The sequence below is a fragment of the Rhinolophus sinicus genome, linkage group LG06 (genome assembly GCF_036562045.2).
Source record: "Rhinolophus sinicus isolate RSC01 linkage group LG06, ASM3656204v1, whole genome shotgun sequence".
NCBI classification, from domain to species: domain Eukaryota; kingdom Metazoa; phylum Chordata; class Mammalia; order Chiroptera; family Rhinolophidae; genus Rhinolophus; species Rhinolophus sinicus.
In genome coordinates this window covers 163175676-163191397 of record NC_133756.1, presented here as the reverse complement: position 1 = coordinate 163191397, position 15722 = coordinate 163175676, and the positions used below count along the sequence as shown (strand labels likewise).

The following is a 15722-nucleotide window of genomic DNA, read 5'->3' as shown; positions in this document are numbered from 1 at the left end:
TTTCCCCACCTGGTGTGGTCCCGAACGCTAGAAGCGCTCGTAACTTCTTCCACTCGCCATCAGGTGAGGCGCTCGCCGACCTCTGCGTTGCGCTCAGGGATCGAAAGACTGGACCAACGACAAAAGGCACCTCAGAAACAAAGGCGTGCCCGGGCCTGAGCTGGTAAGTCAGCTTTCCAGTCTGCAGTTTGCAAGCCCACCCTGTCCCCAAAGGCCCCTTCGCAACGACCGCCGGGCCGGGCACTGTCTCCCGGGTGCTCCGCGGGCGCGGCAGCGCAGACACCGAAACCCGGGCTGAAGCGCCATCTAGCGGCGCCCGCGCGACGCCCCCATTGTTTCTCCGAGGGCGGAGATCCCGCCCGGACCCCCGTCGGGGTACAATTTACAGGGATAAAAGGGGTTGAGGGTGGAGGGGGGCAGAGATCGCGAGAACACAAGCTGGGAGAACGTGAGAGGGTACGAGCTGCAGGGGAAATTATTTCTGAAGGACGACTTTATGTCCGGGTATAGGAGGGTTGGCACATTCCCCGGAGGGAGAGAATGGGGCTTTTAAGGGGAGAGGGTCCTAAAGCCGAGGCAAGGTTTTCACAGACTGGGAGTAAGGGATGCGAAGCTCAGCGCTTCCCAATCTCTGGTCCCCGGGTTCCTGCCTCCGCCCCAGCTAGCCGTGTGGCCTGGGGGCGGGGCTCCGTCGTCTCCTTTATTGCTTTATAAAATACAACTCGCGCAGCCTAGAGCGACCTGGCCGCTTGCCCCGCCACCGCCCCGCCACCGCGCTGGCCGCGGGGAGGAGCTCCCCCGAATCTTCCCGCGAAGCAGGGCCTCCTTCACTACTAGGTCCCGGCGGCCTGGGCGGGGTCACACAGGCGGGGCCCGGGGAGGGGGCTGAAGCCAGAGGCGGGGTGTGAGTGGGTGTGTGCAGGGGAGGCGGGGGCCTGATGCAATCCCGATAAGAAATGCTCGGGTGTCTCGGGCACCCACCCGCCGCGAGGGTTAGACGCACTATATAAGACAGCCAGCCTCTAGCTGCCGCGCCGTCGGAGCAGCAGCGCAGCTCACCCAGAGCGCACGGCTTGCCGCGGCCAACTGCCCACCTCGCCACGCACAGCCCCGCAGCGCGTCCCTGCTGCCGCTCAGCCTCTCGCAGCCCTGCCGCCCAAACTGCGATCGGAGCCGGAGAGAGGTGCCATGCGGAGCTGGTGCGCTGTGGCCCGTACCCTGGTCCTGGCTGCCCTCTGGCTGGCCTCAGCCGGGGGCCCCCTAGTTCTTTCGGACCCTGGGCCGCACGTGCACTACGGCTGGGGCGAGTCCATCCGCCTGAGGCACCTGTACACCGCCGGGCCGCACGGCCCCTCCAGCTGCTTTCTGCGCATCCGCGCCGATGGCGCAGTGGACTGCGCGCGGGGCCAGAGCGTGCACAGTGAGTGCCCGCCGGGTCTCCCTCCTGCCCAGCGCCCCTTCCCTTAACTCCCTTCGACTCCTTCGGCTCTCCACTCCCCAAAACGCCAGGATTTGGCACATTCGAGTTCTGCTCCCTCCCCAGCTACCCAGACAGCGAGAGGAACTGGGGGGGGGGGGTCACGGGTGCGCGAACCTTCCGCACTCATGCGTCACCCTCCCCTGACCCCCCTTTGGCTTCCGCGTACCCCTCACTCCTGGGAACCCCAGGTTTGGGCACCTCGGCGTTCCACTCCCTCTCCCCGAGACCCCAGGCGCGCGACGAGCTGGGGGAGTGGGGGGCACGGGCTGGTGCACCGACCGAATCTACGGGCCCCGCGGGTCCCGCCTGAAGCTTTTTGCTTCCCTCGAACCAGGTTTGATGGAAATCCGGGCAGTCGCCCTTCGGAACGTGGCCATCAAGGGAGTGCAGAGCGTCCGGTACCTCTGCATGGGAGCCGACGGCAGGCTGCTAGGGCTGGTAGGTGTGACCACCGGAAGGGATGCGCTGGCGCGCGGGACATAGCCTGTCCCCAGGTGGGGGCCTGCAGGGGAGGGTGACGCCCTGGACCGAATCCAGAGGTCCCTGGCTTCCTCTGCTCCGGCGGATTAAACGACATTTTTCTACGGAGGTAGCGGGTGGATGCAGAATGGGTGAGAGCCGCCTTTGCATTTCCACTTGAGCCAAAGGCCGTCCCATCGGACGAGGAAATCCGTTACTTGGGTCTCTCTGATATTAAACAGGAAAACCTACCTCAGGCCTTCTCAGCCTGGGCCTGTTCTTGGGTGGTCCTCGCCTCCTTTCCCCTCCCCGCAGTACTAAAAAAAAGGAAAGAAAGAAAGAGGGTAGACCCACGACTTGGATCTTATTTTTTAACGGTAAGTCATAAAACAAGTCAGCAAAAAAAAAAAAAAAAAATCACTTTTGGGAATGTAGAAAAATGTTTTAATTTTTGTCTACTAGAAAAACTTTTTTGCAGGCGCGTCAGAATAATCCAGTTCGTTCTCATCCTCGTGTCCTGCTCACCTGTACTGCAGATGCCTTTTGGGGAGGCCATTGAGCGGGCTGGAATGGCCCGGGTACCCATGGAAGGCTCAGGGCAGGAAGTGTGCGGATGCTGGGTCTTTGGTCTCCGGGAACAAAGGCTGGGAGTTCAAAGGGAGCCTTGCCCCTCCCGCGCCGCCGGGGTCGCATGGAGCAGGCTGTGTGAGGTCCTGGCGGGGCGCTGGGCCTCAATGCAGTCCCGCTGGGCCAGGGGCTCCGTTGGTTGGAGGAGCAGGCGTGGGAGAGACTAAGCCTGGGGGGATGCCCCGCCCCCCCAGAAAAGATGCAGATGCCTTGCTTCCCCCGGCAGCACGAATCTTTTTTAGTGTCTCAAAATTGTTCTGTGGCCCTGGCGTAGGTTTATTCCATTTATCCCGAGTGCCTGTTTCAGGTTTTATGGTGGAGTCCTGCGTGGAAGGACAAGAATGGAGGCAAAGAAAGGAGGTGGTCAGCTGGCTGAAAGCTGACACCCAGAGCCACTCCAAATCCGCAGTGGCAACTTTTGTTATTGTGACATTTACTTATGTGGGGGGGGGGCTGCTATAATCCTGAGGGTCTCCTGGGGCTGGTGGGTCTAACCCACCCTTCTCCTAATTCAAACTTGGGTTGGGGGGTTGGTGTCCACCTAAAATCCAGTTCTGCCTCTTGATCCTGTAGGCATGGCTTAGCATAAAATTGAATTGCTTTTTTTGTTTGTTTGTTTTTGTTTTTTTAACCGATTCCACATTTTCTTAGAAACTTGAAATAGTATAATTTTCTCTATGGAGAAGAGCATTGAAATGCTTAATTTCTCCCAAAGGAGCAGCAGAGTCAAATAATCCAACCATTTGGTTTTACTTCTCTTGTTCTTCAATTTGCATTTCCCCCTCCTGCTGTCTGGTGGCTTAATCCCGGTGCCTGGGCCACCGGCCTTATCAGGACCTTATCAATACAGCGCTCACCCACCTGCAGTTCAGCGACCTTTGTAGGCTTGGGCAGAAATGAGATTGGGTGCCTGTTGGGGTTGTTGACTGCCCAGCCCTCCTGGCTCCCTGCCTTGGGCCGTCCTCTCTGTCCAAGGGTAATGACACTAGTGGGAGACAACCTACCCGCTGGCACCTCTCAATCAACTATGAATGGTCTGGGACCAGGCACTGGTTTTCCTCCTTCCCCCCAAATTTCCGGCCACCCCTGCTGGGTGCAGGCGCTGTCCTGGGCCGGGGGGGAGGGGGCTGCCTTTATCTTGATCCTGGCTGGCTGCCTGGAAGGCTCTCTGCAAATGAATGAGGGGGGGCTGCTGCTGCTGGTTCTCACTAAGGCACGAGACGAAAAGACTTGAGAATCGCTGTTATTTGGATCTAAATGGGGACTAGATTCTTTAATCTGGGCCCCAGATGTTATCCTGAAGGATAGCACTTTCGCTGTGTTTCTCAAAGTGCCAGTGGCATACAGGGAACTTACTAATGTCAAGACTTAAAAGGAGAGGGACGCACGTGTGCATATCACACCTCTGATTTTATGGATACTGTTGCTCAGAACAAGACTAAGTTTAAAAAGTGACGTGGGGGTGGCCGGTTAGTTCAGTTGGTTAGAGTGTGGTGCTAATACCAAGGTTGCTAGTTCATCCCCACAGGGGGCACTGTGAGCTGTGCCCTCCTTAAAAAAAAAAAAAAAGTGACGTGATTTTGTGAAAAATGTAAAGAATCAATGTAAAAACGACATTTAGATGTCGAACATGAAATATATACCTGAAGTGTTTGTAAAGTTAAAGGTTAAAGTATAAAGGTATATGAATTTATATATAAAGTATATATATATATATTTAGTGTATATGTTTTACTGTTAGTTTTAACATAAATGCATTATAAAGATTACAGTACAGCGTAGGGAATATAGTCAATATAGTAACAGCTATGGTGTCAGATGGGTACTAGACTTATCGGGTGCTCACTTTGTAAGTTATGTGTCTAATCACTGTCGTACGCCTGAAACTAATATAATGTATATCAACTGCAATTGAACAATAAAATGAACCTTAAAAAATAAAGTGAAATGGTAAACAATCCTAAATGTATATTATAATGTAATATATGTTCAGTGTGTGCATTGATGTAATACATGCTTTCTATATACTTTATGTGAACATACATTACATTATGCTAAATATTTTTTATATATAAGTTTATATATAAAACACGGACTTTAAATACCTAATAGCATACTTTATAACCTCTAACTATGCACACGCACACGACTAATAGTGCAGGCCGAGTGGCAGTGTGTACCACAAATGTCCTCCTGTGTGGGTCTCTACTTCTGGCGGTGTCACACCCGGAATGGGGGGCGCCCACTGGTGCTCACAGGCTGTCTGTTTTCTCCGCAGCCTCAGTACTCGGCCGAGGACTGTGCTTTCGAGGAGGAGATGCGACCCGACGGCTACAATGTGTACTGGTCCAAGAAGCACCAACTCCCAGTCTCCCTGAGCAGTGCCCGACAGAGGCAACTGTACAAGGATAGGGGTTTTCTGCCCCTGTCCCACTTCCTGCCCATGCTGCCCAGGAGCCCAATGGAGCCCGAAAACCTCGAGGACCATTTGGAAGCTGACACGTTTTCTTCACCCCTGGAAACGGACAGCATGGACCCTTTTGGAATCTCCCACAAACTGAGGCTAGTGGAAAGTCCTAGCTTTCAGAAATAACAGGCCCTGGCCTTCCCCTGCCCCTAGGGGCCAGGACCCCAGGCCTGTCTGAGGTGCTTGCAGAGCGGGCTCTGGCCATGCTTTACAAGTACAATCCTGGGCCCATGTGCTATTTAGCTTTAGGAAGAAACATTTAGAATTTGTACATAGACAGTTGGACATTGGCTGTGCCAGTTTCTAGGAGATAGACTTGTATGATCATGAAATTGTAAGCTCTCCACCTACCCAGGTGCTACCCCTGCTCCCTACCCCGCACCCTGGTCATTGCTGGACACCTGCTGTCCCAGTTCTGCTTGAATACCTCCACTGACAGGGAACTCCCTATCTGGGAAAGTTCATATGCCACGCTGAAAATCTCTGCAGTTCTCTCCCATCATTTCTAGCAGGGGCAGCCAGAAGAAAAGCCAGTCATTTAAAAACCTTCACAGGTGCTCAGCTCTGAAATGGCAGGTAAATGTGAGAACTGATCCAGATCTCAAGCCGCTGGCCTTGCCCCGGCCCCTCTAGGACAACCAATGTGCAGGGGGAGCCCAGAGCCCCCTTCCAGCCTGGGCAAATCTTGAGAGCGCCCCCTGATGGCTGGTTCTGGGATAGATAACCTCCACCAGACGACCTGGCAGTGTGCCTACTTCCTTGGTCGTCTTCCATCAGCCAGCACCCTGCACACAGGCACCACTTGCCAGGCTCAGCCTGGTTCCCCTAAAGTGAACAGCCATTCTGCCACCCGCTCAGAGGGACAGGACATGAAGACAGCTAGTCCCAGCAGCCCTTCCTTGCACGCTGCGGTTTGGTTTCCAGGTAGTAGGAGTTTCTCGTGAGGGCCTTTGAGACGGAACCCTACAGACCTGCCCCCCACCCTAGTTCTCCATGTCACGTTGGGGGCTCTGGCTCCTTTTTGAACGCTATGGATATTGACCTGAAAAGAACAGATGCAGAAGCTGTTTCCATTTCCCGGCCCTTTGCCCCTGCACCACGTCATTCTGTGCGAGGGGACTGGACAGCTTCCCGGAACCTTTCACTCAGAAGCCAGGAAAAGGAAGGTTGGAAGCCAGTCTTGCTGGTGACAGGTGAAAGCAGCGGGGCATTGAGTTTTCCCAGCACTTAGTTTCCAACGTGGTATTTATGACTAATTTATTTTGTTTGATACGCACATGTCTTTATTTCCCTACTTTATTTATACCCCCAAGGTGTATTTATGTGTGTACCTGAGTTTGGTTTTTCTACATTAAAGTGGAATTTGTATCAAACGGTGCATTCTGTTATCCAGCTGGAGGAAGAGGGAGGGGCAGGGGAGGAAGGAGACGCAGCTCGCGGCACAGGAGCCCCTCCCAGTGTGTTTGCTGATGCTGTTCCTTAAGCTTCTGATGGTTGCCATACTGCTCCCAGCGGAGACTCAGATGGGTTAATAAATGATAGGCTTAGGTGAACCGGCTGGAGGAGAAGGGTGGTGCGGGCCCAGGTGCCCTCCCTGCCTGGGTGCCGGCTTCCTCAGACCACCTCTGCTAGGAGGCCAAGTGGTTAGGATGGCATCTGTATCAGGAGCGTTGTCAACTGCAGAAAACACACGCCAATAACAGTGGCCTAACTTGGGGTGTCTAGATTGACATTTGGGGCCACGTAATTCTTTGTTGGGGGCAGGTGTCCTGAATTCTAGAATGATGAGCATCCCTGTCCTCTGCTCACTAGAAGCTGGTCGCACCCCCTCATTGCAACAACCAACAATGTCTCCAGAAGTTGCTGCATGTCCTTGGGGGGCAAAATCACCCCCGACTGGTAGTGTGTTTATCATGACGGTGTGCGGGTCTGTTCCCCGTGATGCTCTCGGTGTCTTCCGTCCTTCCCTTGGGGTCTCACGTGGCAGCTGAGCCTTTGCCGTGTGCTCACGTCCAGGAGCAGAATCAGTGCCGCATTGACCTCTGGAAAGCGAGACTTCCTCAGGACCTGCCAGCAGCTTCTGGTTACAGGATTGGTCGCAGGGCCGCCCCAGCTCAGGGCAGGCTGGGGAAGCAAGCGTTAATTAGGGGATCTGTTAGTAAGGAAGAAGGGGGTAGGGGGCGATATGGGGTGACCAGTGAGGACCTACATCCAACATGTGAGGACAAGCACAGACGTGACCGTACAGGGGCCGCAGGACGAGATCTCTGGTGCTGACTTGGTTCTGTGTCCTAATTGCAGTGGCTGCATTGAATGTACACAAGATTAGAGGACAACCCACACACACTAGACTGTCAGTTACTTAAGGTGTAACCAGTCGGGGAAGCTGGGCCCAGGAGACCCAGGACCTCTGAATGCTGCAGCCTCCTGTGAATCCATGATTCCTCCAAAATAAAAAGTAGGAAGAAAAAAAAAAACCCAAACCCCCAAACTGTTCTCTGATAGCCTAAAAACCACAAAGTCACCTCCTCACCGTCCAGGCCACCACTGTGGTGTGGCTGAGTGTGGAGGCGGGGCCACAGGCTGCCTGGGGGACTCACCAGGGCTCGCACTTACTGGCTGTTCCCTCAGGAGCAGCCCATCGACCTACCTGAGCCTCAGCGTTCTCCTCTGTCTGAGGGATGAGGCCGGGAGGAGAATGGCACGAGAACAGTGCCGGCTCACTCATTCGCCATGGAGCCCACCAGGGCTCACATCGCCCTGTTACGATGACGTCACTTACAGTCTATGAAGGCCGTTTCATGAGGTGCCTCCCGCCCCACAGCAAGGGGTCCGCACGCTCTAAACCGGCTTTCACGCTGAGGACACACCCAGAGTGCCCAGGTTGCCACCCCCCCCGCCCACCATTTGCCCATTATGATGGCCCCCCTCTTTAATGCCCCGCCAGGTGACAATACTAATTTGAGACCTGGATGGGCAGGGCGGCGTGATGAACGCTGACACAGCATCCTCACCCCTCTTTTCATGGATGAGGGAGTGGAGGACCAGAGAGGAGAAGGCACTCACCCATGCACAGCCCGGCGGCAGCGTGGTGGAAGGGCTGTGGGGTCAGGCTGACCCAGCCATGCATCCCTGGCCCGTTAACCTGCTGTGTCACCGTGAGTAGGTCGTGCCACCTCTCTGAGCCTGCATCCTCGTTTGGATGGTGACATTAACAATGTCTGCACTGCGGGACTATTGGGAGAACCAAAGGGAATTATGTCTGCAAGAAGCCTGGCACAGAGTGGGCTGCCAGCCAACAACAGCCCTCACCACGCCTAGAACCCATAGCTCTGAACCATTATCCCCACTGGTTCTCAAATTTGCCTGCACATTGAAATCATGGAGGGGAAGCCTGACAGCTAGGCCTCACGCCAGAGATCCTGTTTAATTGGAATGGGTTTGGCCTGGACCACAGGGTTTTATAGAGCTCCCTGGTGGTCCAAGTGTGCAGCCCAAGAATCCAGGGGAAAACAATTTACATTCGATTCTTTGTGCTCTGGAGACAAATGCTTCAGGGGAAAATGAAGCACCTCCCTCCCTGGGGCGAGTCTCCCCCTACAGCACGGTATGAGTAAATGCACAACTTTGTAAACTAATTCATACTAGAGTGTTGACAGTTAATGTGTGCTGTCCAGGCCTCATTTCCACTTGACCCGGCAGCCAAAAAGTGGAGATGGCTGTCCCTGTGGCTGATGTGGGCACTCTGGCAGGAGATGGGGAAGATTCTTTTTTGAGACTGAATCTCAGCCCCCACCACACTGCCCTGCCTTTGCTCATCTTAGGAAGGGGGTCTTGTATCTCCCTTCCATGCCCTGCTAGATAGTGTGGTCAAGTGTAGCAAATACAGCAAGCCCAGTTACATTTGAACTTCAGACAGGCAACACATTTTTGAGTATAAGTATATACCATGAAACATTTGAGACATACTTACACTAAGAAACTATTCATTGTTCATCTGAAATTCAAATTAAGCTGAGTGTCCTGCATTTTATCTGGCAGCCCTAGCTTTAGAGCCACACCCCTGACATGAGGTTAACTAATGAGGGAGGACCAGGGACAGAAAGGGACTCAGTTGGACAAGTCTGTCCAGTGAAAGTGCCCAGAGCAGAATTCGAAAGATCCCAGGGGCAGGGCGGCCTGGAGAATCCTTCTTCCTTTGGGTTGTTTCCCCACCTGTGAAGTGAGAATGCTTTCACTGCCTCAAGGCTGTTACCCTTGGGGGTGGATCACCTTCCTGAAAAGGCCAGGGGGTACCAGGCTTCAGGCACGCTGGGTCTGGGGCTCTGACGGCCTCGGGTATCAGCACATCCTTCTCTCAGTTTTTCGGCATCTTCTCCCTCCTGATGACAAGATGGCCCCCAGCAGCTGCAGGCTTCTTGTCTATCCTCCTGCGGCCTCAGGAGGGAGTGCAGACAGTTCTCTCCTACCAATGGCTCCAGCAAGAGTCCCAGAATTAGGTCTGGAGAGTCCTTATCACGTCCCATGGTCATTCCCCATCAGATTTCCCCAGCCGCGGCCCAGGATGCCCTGGGTCACCTCCTCCAACCCTGGGAAGTCAGCCCGGGAAGCTCAGGGACTGGGCTTCATACAGTGGTACCGCCCTGGTCCCAAGAACCACACCATTCCCTGCCCTGGCCCTCTCCTCTCCCCAGTAGGGTCTTTAGTCCCCTCTGACTGGAATCTCTTTCCCAAAATTTGCTCAGCTTGCTACCTCACTTTAATCTAGTCCTCTCTGACCATATCCACTAAACTAGCCTGCCCCGTTCTGCACAGGACTCCAGCCCACAGAGGGACGCGCTCTCGGCACTATGGCCTGTCTGGGGCCGTGCTTTCCCTATTACCAACAATGCTCTAGAAACACATCCTTGAACACACCTCTTTGTGCACGTCACCAAGCATTTTTTCTAGCATGCTGCGTTGGTTTCCTAGACCTGCCATATCAAACTTCCAGAAATTGGGTGGCTAAAAACAAGAGAAACTGATTCGCTCATGGTTCTGGAGACCAGAAGTCTGAAATCAAGGTGGCACCGGGCTGTGCTCCCTCTGCAGTCTCCAGGGGAGGGTCCTGCCTGCCTGCCTCTTCCAGCTTCTGGGGGGCTCCAGGGGTTCCTGGGCTGGTGGCCACATCACCCCAGTCTCTGCCTCCATCTTCACATGGCCTTTTCTCCTGTTGTCTCTCCTCTTCTGTGTTATAACGTTTGTCACTGGATTTCGGGGCCATGTGGGTAATCCAGGATGATCTCATCTCAAGATCCTTATATCCACAAAGACACTTTGCCCAACAAAGGACAAAGGTTCTAACGTCTGGGAATTGGGGTTTGGACATACCTTTTGGGGGCCATCGTTTAACTCACTACAGAGGGAAGACATGAGTGGAATGGTTATGTTAAATGGTATGCACATTTAAAATCTTTCCAGAGGCCGCTGGGCTGCACTCTCAATTTCTCCAGGGGAAACTTTAACCCATGCTTGGGTACAAAATCAGACTCATCGGTAACCATTGCAACTCAGTGTACTTTAGGGAAGACTGAGAACAGAGGGTGATGGCGCCAGACCCAGAGTTTCACTGGCCACTGTCACCAGCCCAGGCTGGGAGCCCCTGCCTCAGGGCGCCCTGCCCTACCTGAAGCTGTCCTCACAGGACACGGGGGAGGCCCCAGGCAGGCTGAGGGTTTGGTGGGGGGTACCACCTTCCTGTCAGTGGTTCTTCCCTGGACCCCCATGCAGTCCTGAATGAAGAGTCTGAGAGCTTGGGGGACAGCAGACCTAAGCAGTCTCCGGACAAAGCTGCCAGACATGAGTGCTCTCCCTGGGGCCCTGGTGGCAGGGCTCCATAATCCTGCTTCTCCCTTCAGGACTGGGTAACCTGCCAGCGGCCCACATTTCGTTCTTTCCACGTGTGTTATCTGAGGGCTGCGAGCTAAGGAGCTGGTAGCAAACCCCCTCCGTTCCCCCCCAGCCTCAGTGAGTAATACTGGTGAAATCCATCTCTAAGGCATGTTTTTAAGAATTACAAGTGATAACGGAAGAAAAGGGTCTGACATACAGTGGGTCCTTATCATCATTATTATGGCCCGAGTGGGGAAATGGAGGTTCAGGAGAAGAATGTGCTATCACCCACAGAAGAGCAGCAAGAGTGGGTGACCGAGCCCTGGCTGCTGTATGAGTGGGGCGGCAGCCGGTCCGAAGCGCAATGGCGCCCCCAGGTGGCGGGTGCGCAAGTGGTCCCGTGCGGGCTGGCGGTGGCTTTGGGCGCGGTCCCAGCGCCGCGCCTGGGCCCAAGCCCGCTCCAGGCTCGGCGGAGGCGACGGGGCTGCAGCCCCCCAACCCCACCCGCGCTGGCTCATCTGGGGGGTCTGCCGGCCCACCCGCACGCCTTGGCAGACGAGCCCCCCAGGAGGCGAAAGAACTTCGGATATTGGACCCTGGGGAGTGCGAAGGCAGAGGAAGGCTCCATCCCTCTGCAACCGGACATTAAAAATGTATCAGGAATTTACTGTATTTATAATATTTATTATCTTTATTCTATGCCCCCTTGTCAGGCACTCATCCTCTTATCAGCGCTGCGAGGTGGGTACCAGCACTCCTCCCATTCCACAAACGGGCAAACCGAGCCCCCAGGAGAGGGTTTCACAAATGCGCGCTTGGGGAGCCCGCATCTCAGAGGCCGAGGAAGCCGGCGAGCTGGACCAGTACCACCCACCGACCAGAGCTGAAAAGGAAATGCAAAGCTGTTAAGGGTACTGCCTACCCTTTATTGCCTCGGACCACACACGGGGTGCAGCCCTGGAGTAGAAGGAGCCCCAGCCCTGCCTTCCGGATGTCGCCCTCCAGTTGGGGAGGGGGCTGTTCAGGGCAGGAGGAGGAAGTGGCAAAGCCAGCTCCACAGGGCTCTGGGCTCAGGGGAAGGAGCCCAGCAGGAATCTCTACTCCACCAAAGGGAAAGGAGGGAGCTCCCCTAGGCGGAGGTTGGGGGGGGGATGGGGGTCTGCCGGGAGCAGGGAGGGGAAGCCCATAAGGGGTGGGGCCAGAGGAGGCCACAGCCCTGGGAAGGCAGACACTGGAGGCCCAGAGATGAGGGCCCCTCTGAAGAATGGAAGGGGTGTCCGCCACATGGGGACCCTCTGAAGCCTCTGCAAGTGGGGTCATGAGTTCTACACTCGTTCCTTTCCCCCCAGAGAAAGGGACAACTTGTGGGGAAGGAGCAGGCCTGAGTAGTGCCTTCACTCCCTCTTTGAGCAAAGACCAGCGGATTGCTGTGGAGGAAGACCAGCCAGGCCTGGACCAGTCATTGCCTGCTCTGTGGTCCCACTGCCTCAACTACAGACGAAGGGAAATGCACCCAGCTCTGGCTCCTGCTTTTGGTAAAAGGACTTTGAGCTCTGGAAAGAAAACCCTTTACCTGGCCACCCTCTGTATGGTGACTTCGGACTGTGGGCACACACCTCCGCAAACAGCCACGCTGGCTTCTCACCCCTTGTCCCTCCCAAGACCCAGGGGGCTCTACTCGGCCACCTGCGTTCTTTCATGTTTTTCATTCTATGGCTCCCTGGGCATCGACTCTGTGCTAGCCAGACCCTGTGCCAAGTAAGCGCTGCAGTTTTGCTGTCTGCTGATATTCAAACGTTCATGTTTTCTCTTAACCTTTATTTAATTTGAAAACCCTAGTTTTGGAGAAACTGCTGTCTGACTCATACTTAACTCTGTTTCGCCACCTTTTCTGCTTCCTGCAGTTGGACGCAATGGGCCTGTCCCTGTGGATCCCAGAGCAGTCAGGAAGATGAGTCACTAGTGGTTGCTGAGGGGCTGGGGTCACACGGTGTGGCCCAAATCTCAGAGCTTGTCCCAGAGGGCATTGGCCTCTACCACTTAGCTCACCGCCCCCATCCCCTGCCTTGGGGCTGGGCAGGGTGGAGGCTGACCTCTGCTGGCCAGTGCCAGTCTGCAGGCTGGTGATTAGACCAGGCCCCGACCATCACCCCAGGTCTCCTGTGCACTGGCTGCTGGGAGCTCCTGAGGAGGCATGTAGAAAATGGCCCTTCCAGGCAGGCTCCCAAAGCGCCTCATTTGGGAAAGAAGGAGAAAGGAAAATCCACTGGAAATGCTGCAAGGAACATAACTCGGATTCTCCGACTCCCTGCCCCAGGGGTTCAAACTGGGATTTAAAGCCTGAAAAATGTCTCTTTCCTCAATTGTGTTTTCATTATGTATGATAAATATAGAACGAGAGAAAGGTTTGTTTTCAGGGAGTTGTCATTTAATGACGTCCTTTTAAGACTTTGAAATTGCTTTTTCTTCTTTCTGATTACGAAAGGCATCTTTGCTTCTTGATAAAAAATATCAAATACAGAAACTTATCAAGGAGAAAATAAAGATTGCTCCTGATCTCATTAATCCCACCACCCGCCACCCTCACCTCACCCCTGCCAGACGCCAGACGGAGCTCTCTAATTCTGTAGGATAAAGGGAGAGTCTGCAATAGGATAAAGACCCTATACTTGCAGATTATTTTTAAACACGTACCAAAACCTGTTGATATGCTGGCAGGTTTCTTCTTTAATCACGAGCGGAAAAAATGGTACATTTTGTTTTTAAATTGCCTTTTTTGTCCTAATAAGATGAATGTGTTACTAGGTTAACAGTTCTAGTTCTCCTTGTCAGGTTTGGTTTGGTGAGTTTTGGAGGCTGCCTGCTATTTTGCTGCAGATACATTAAATTAAAAAAAAAAAATCAATTCCAATAAGCAAACACTTTTCAATAAACTTTGATGAATTTTGTTTTTCACTTTAATTGTAGCAACCTGGTTCTCCTTGAATTTGACCAAGAAAATGTGAAACATGTCTATTTTTTTTAAAGGCATTTCTGAGATACTCTTTTTATTTTTAAAATGAATTTTTTGGGGGAAGATTGGGGAACAGTGTGTTTCTCCAGGGCCCATCAGCTCCAAGTCATTGTCCTTCAATCTAGTTGTGGAGGGCACAGCTCAGCTCCAAGTCCAGTCACCGTTTTCAATCTTTAGTTGCAGGGGGCGCAGCCCACCGTCCCATGTGGGAATTGAACCGGCAACCTTGTTGTTGAGAGCTCGCACTCTAACCAACTGAGCCATCCGGCTGTCCCTCTGGAATCTCAGTGTCAGCTTGTTGTCTTCAATCTAGTTGTGGAGGGCGCAGCTCACTGGCCCATGTGGGAATCGAACCAGCAACCCTGTTGTTCAGAGCTTGCGCTCTAACCAACTGAGCCATCCAACCACCACAAAACATGCGTATTTTTAAAACTGTGTTTTATTTCTTAACATAGTGAATCCCTGGAAGGTGATTATATCTTCCCCTTTATATCTTTTGTGACAAATTAAATGTTTAGTAATAGTGTTTTGAAACTACTGGAATACATACAATCAAGGCAGCTTTCAGAGAAACTAAAAACTGAAGCTTAGAAAGCGCTATAATATCTTTCAAAACCCTTTCAGATACAAATTTGTCGTTTCTTATTCCATTTAATTAGGTGGAGAAATTTCAGTTTATAGGATATACACAAGCAAAAATCACAACTCTCTTCTTGAAAATTGACATAACAAGGAGAGATATTAATTCAGTTTTTTGCTACCTACTTTTTATGAGTTTAGTTGCTAAAAATGACACCAAATTTGAAACGTATATAAGGATTTTGAAATAAATATTTGCACTTGAAATCTCCGCCTTTTCTATATTCAAGGCCCTATTTTTAAAATCTGGTCTTTATTTGAAAATGAAGCAATTTGTGAATATAATATTAAAAAATTCAAGATCACGTAATCAGGCTTTTTTATCTTTTAGATTAGGACAATCTGGATTCAAACCAGTACTTAAGGAACTCAACCAAGGAACCAATGGGGTGGGGTGGGGGGAGTCTCTTCAAAGTTTTATTTTCAAACTAATAGTTTGAATCAATCAATAGTGTTGATTTTTGTAAATCTTTCAAAGTTTGCACAATTTAAAAAAATTTGAAATTAAAGGCTTGTGTACATCTGTACAAGTTTTTATGTCCATAAGTTTTATCCCATAATTGGTCTTTTTTTTTCCTCACCACATATCAGTTTTCCTGTGCCCAAAGGAAATGCAGTATAAAATATACAAAATGCACAATAAAATATTTTCTTGTCTTTTCTTTCAGCTGATAAAATTTATCATAAAAAATGTAATAGATATAGTCACTGTTTTTACATATATATATATGTAAAAGAAGAGTTCCCTTATTTGGGACATGTTTGTAATATAATATTAAGTGGGCAGGGGAAAGGACATAAAATTTTACATATATTAAGATTATTTTCATGTGAAAATTCAAAGGAAAACAATGTAACAAAATTAGCTAAAATTAATTGGTGGCTAGAGTAGTGAGAGAGCAAATTTGTTTGCTTGCTTGTTTTGCTCTTTTTCCAACATTCCAAATGTTTTGTGTTTTCGTTTGCTTATGAAAAAAATAAATTAAAAAGGAAAAGACATTTTAAGAACACAATAATACACAATCTGTTTAATTTCATCTTCCAGAAATGTTTTTTCTTGGGCTTTTTATGCTGACCCGGGAGACTCATGTTCACTGTGCAAACATGGAATATTCAGAAAAATATACAAGACAAAAGTTTAAGTTCCTGTAATTTTAAAATCTAGG

At 51.6% G+C, this 15722-nt stretch overlaps 1 protein-coding gene across 1 annotated transcript; it reads left to right on the top strand.

The window, feature by feature from the left end:
* Positions 1-1059: 1059 nt before the first annotated feature.
* On the top strand, positions 1060-6316 carry FGF19 (fibroblast growth factor 19). The gene is made up of 3 exons (XM_019755613.2): positions 1060-1420; positions 1815-1918; positions 4845-6316. The coding sequence occupies exons 1-3, from the start codon at positions 1189-1191 to the stop codon at positions 5157-5159; spliced, it is 651 nt and encodes a 216-aa protein (XP_019611172.2). The 5' UTR covers positions 1060-1188; the 3' UTR covers positions 5160-6316.
* Positions 6317-15722: the final 9406 nt, after the last annotated feature.

Excerpts from the sequence above, each read along its gene's own strand:
- FGF19 (XM_019755613.2), top strand. The coding sequence starts at position 1,189 with ATGCGGAGCTGGTGCGCTGTGGCCCGTACCCTGGTCCTGGCTGCCCTC. Across the intron at positions 1,421-1,814 it reads GCGGGGCCAGAGCGTGCACA|GTTTGATGGAAATCCGGGCA; the intron begins GTGAGTGCCCGC and ends CCCTCGAACCAG. Across the intron at positions 1,919-4,844 it reads ACGGCAGGCTGCTAGGGCTG|CCTCAGTACTCGGCCGAGGA; the intron begins GTAGGTGTGACC and ends TTTTCTCCGCAG.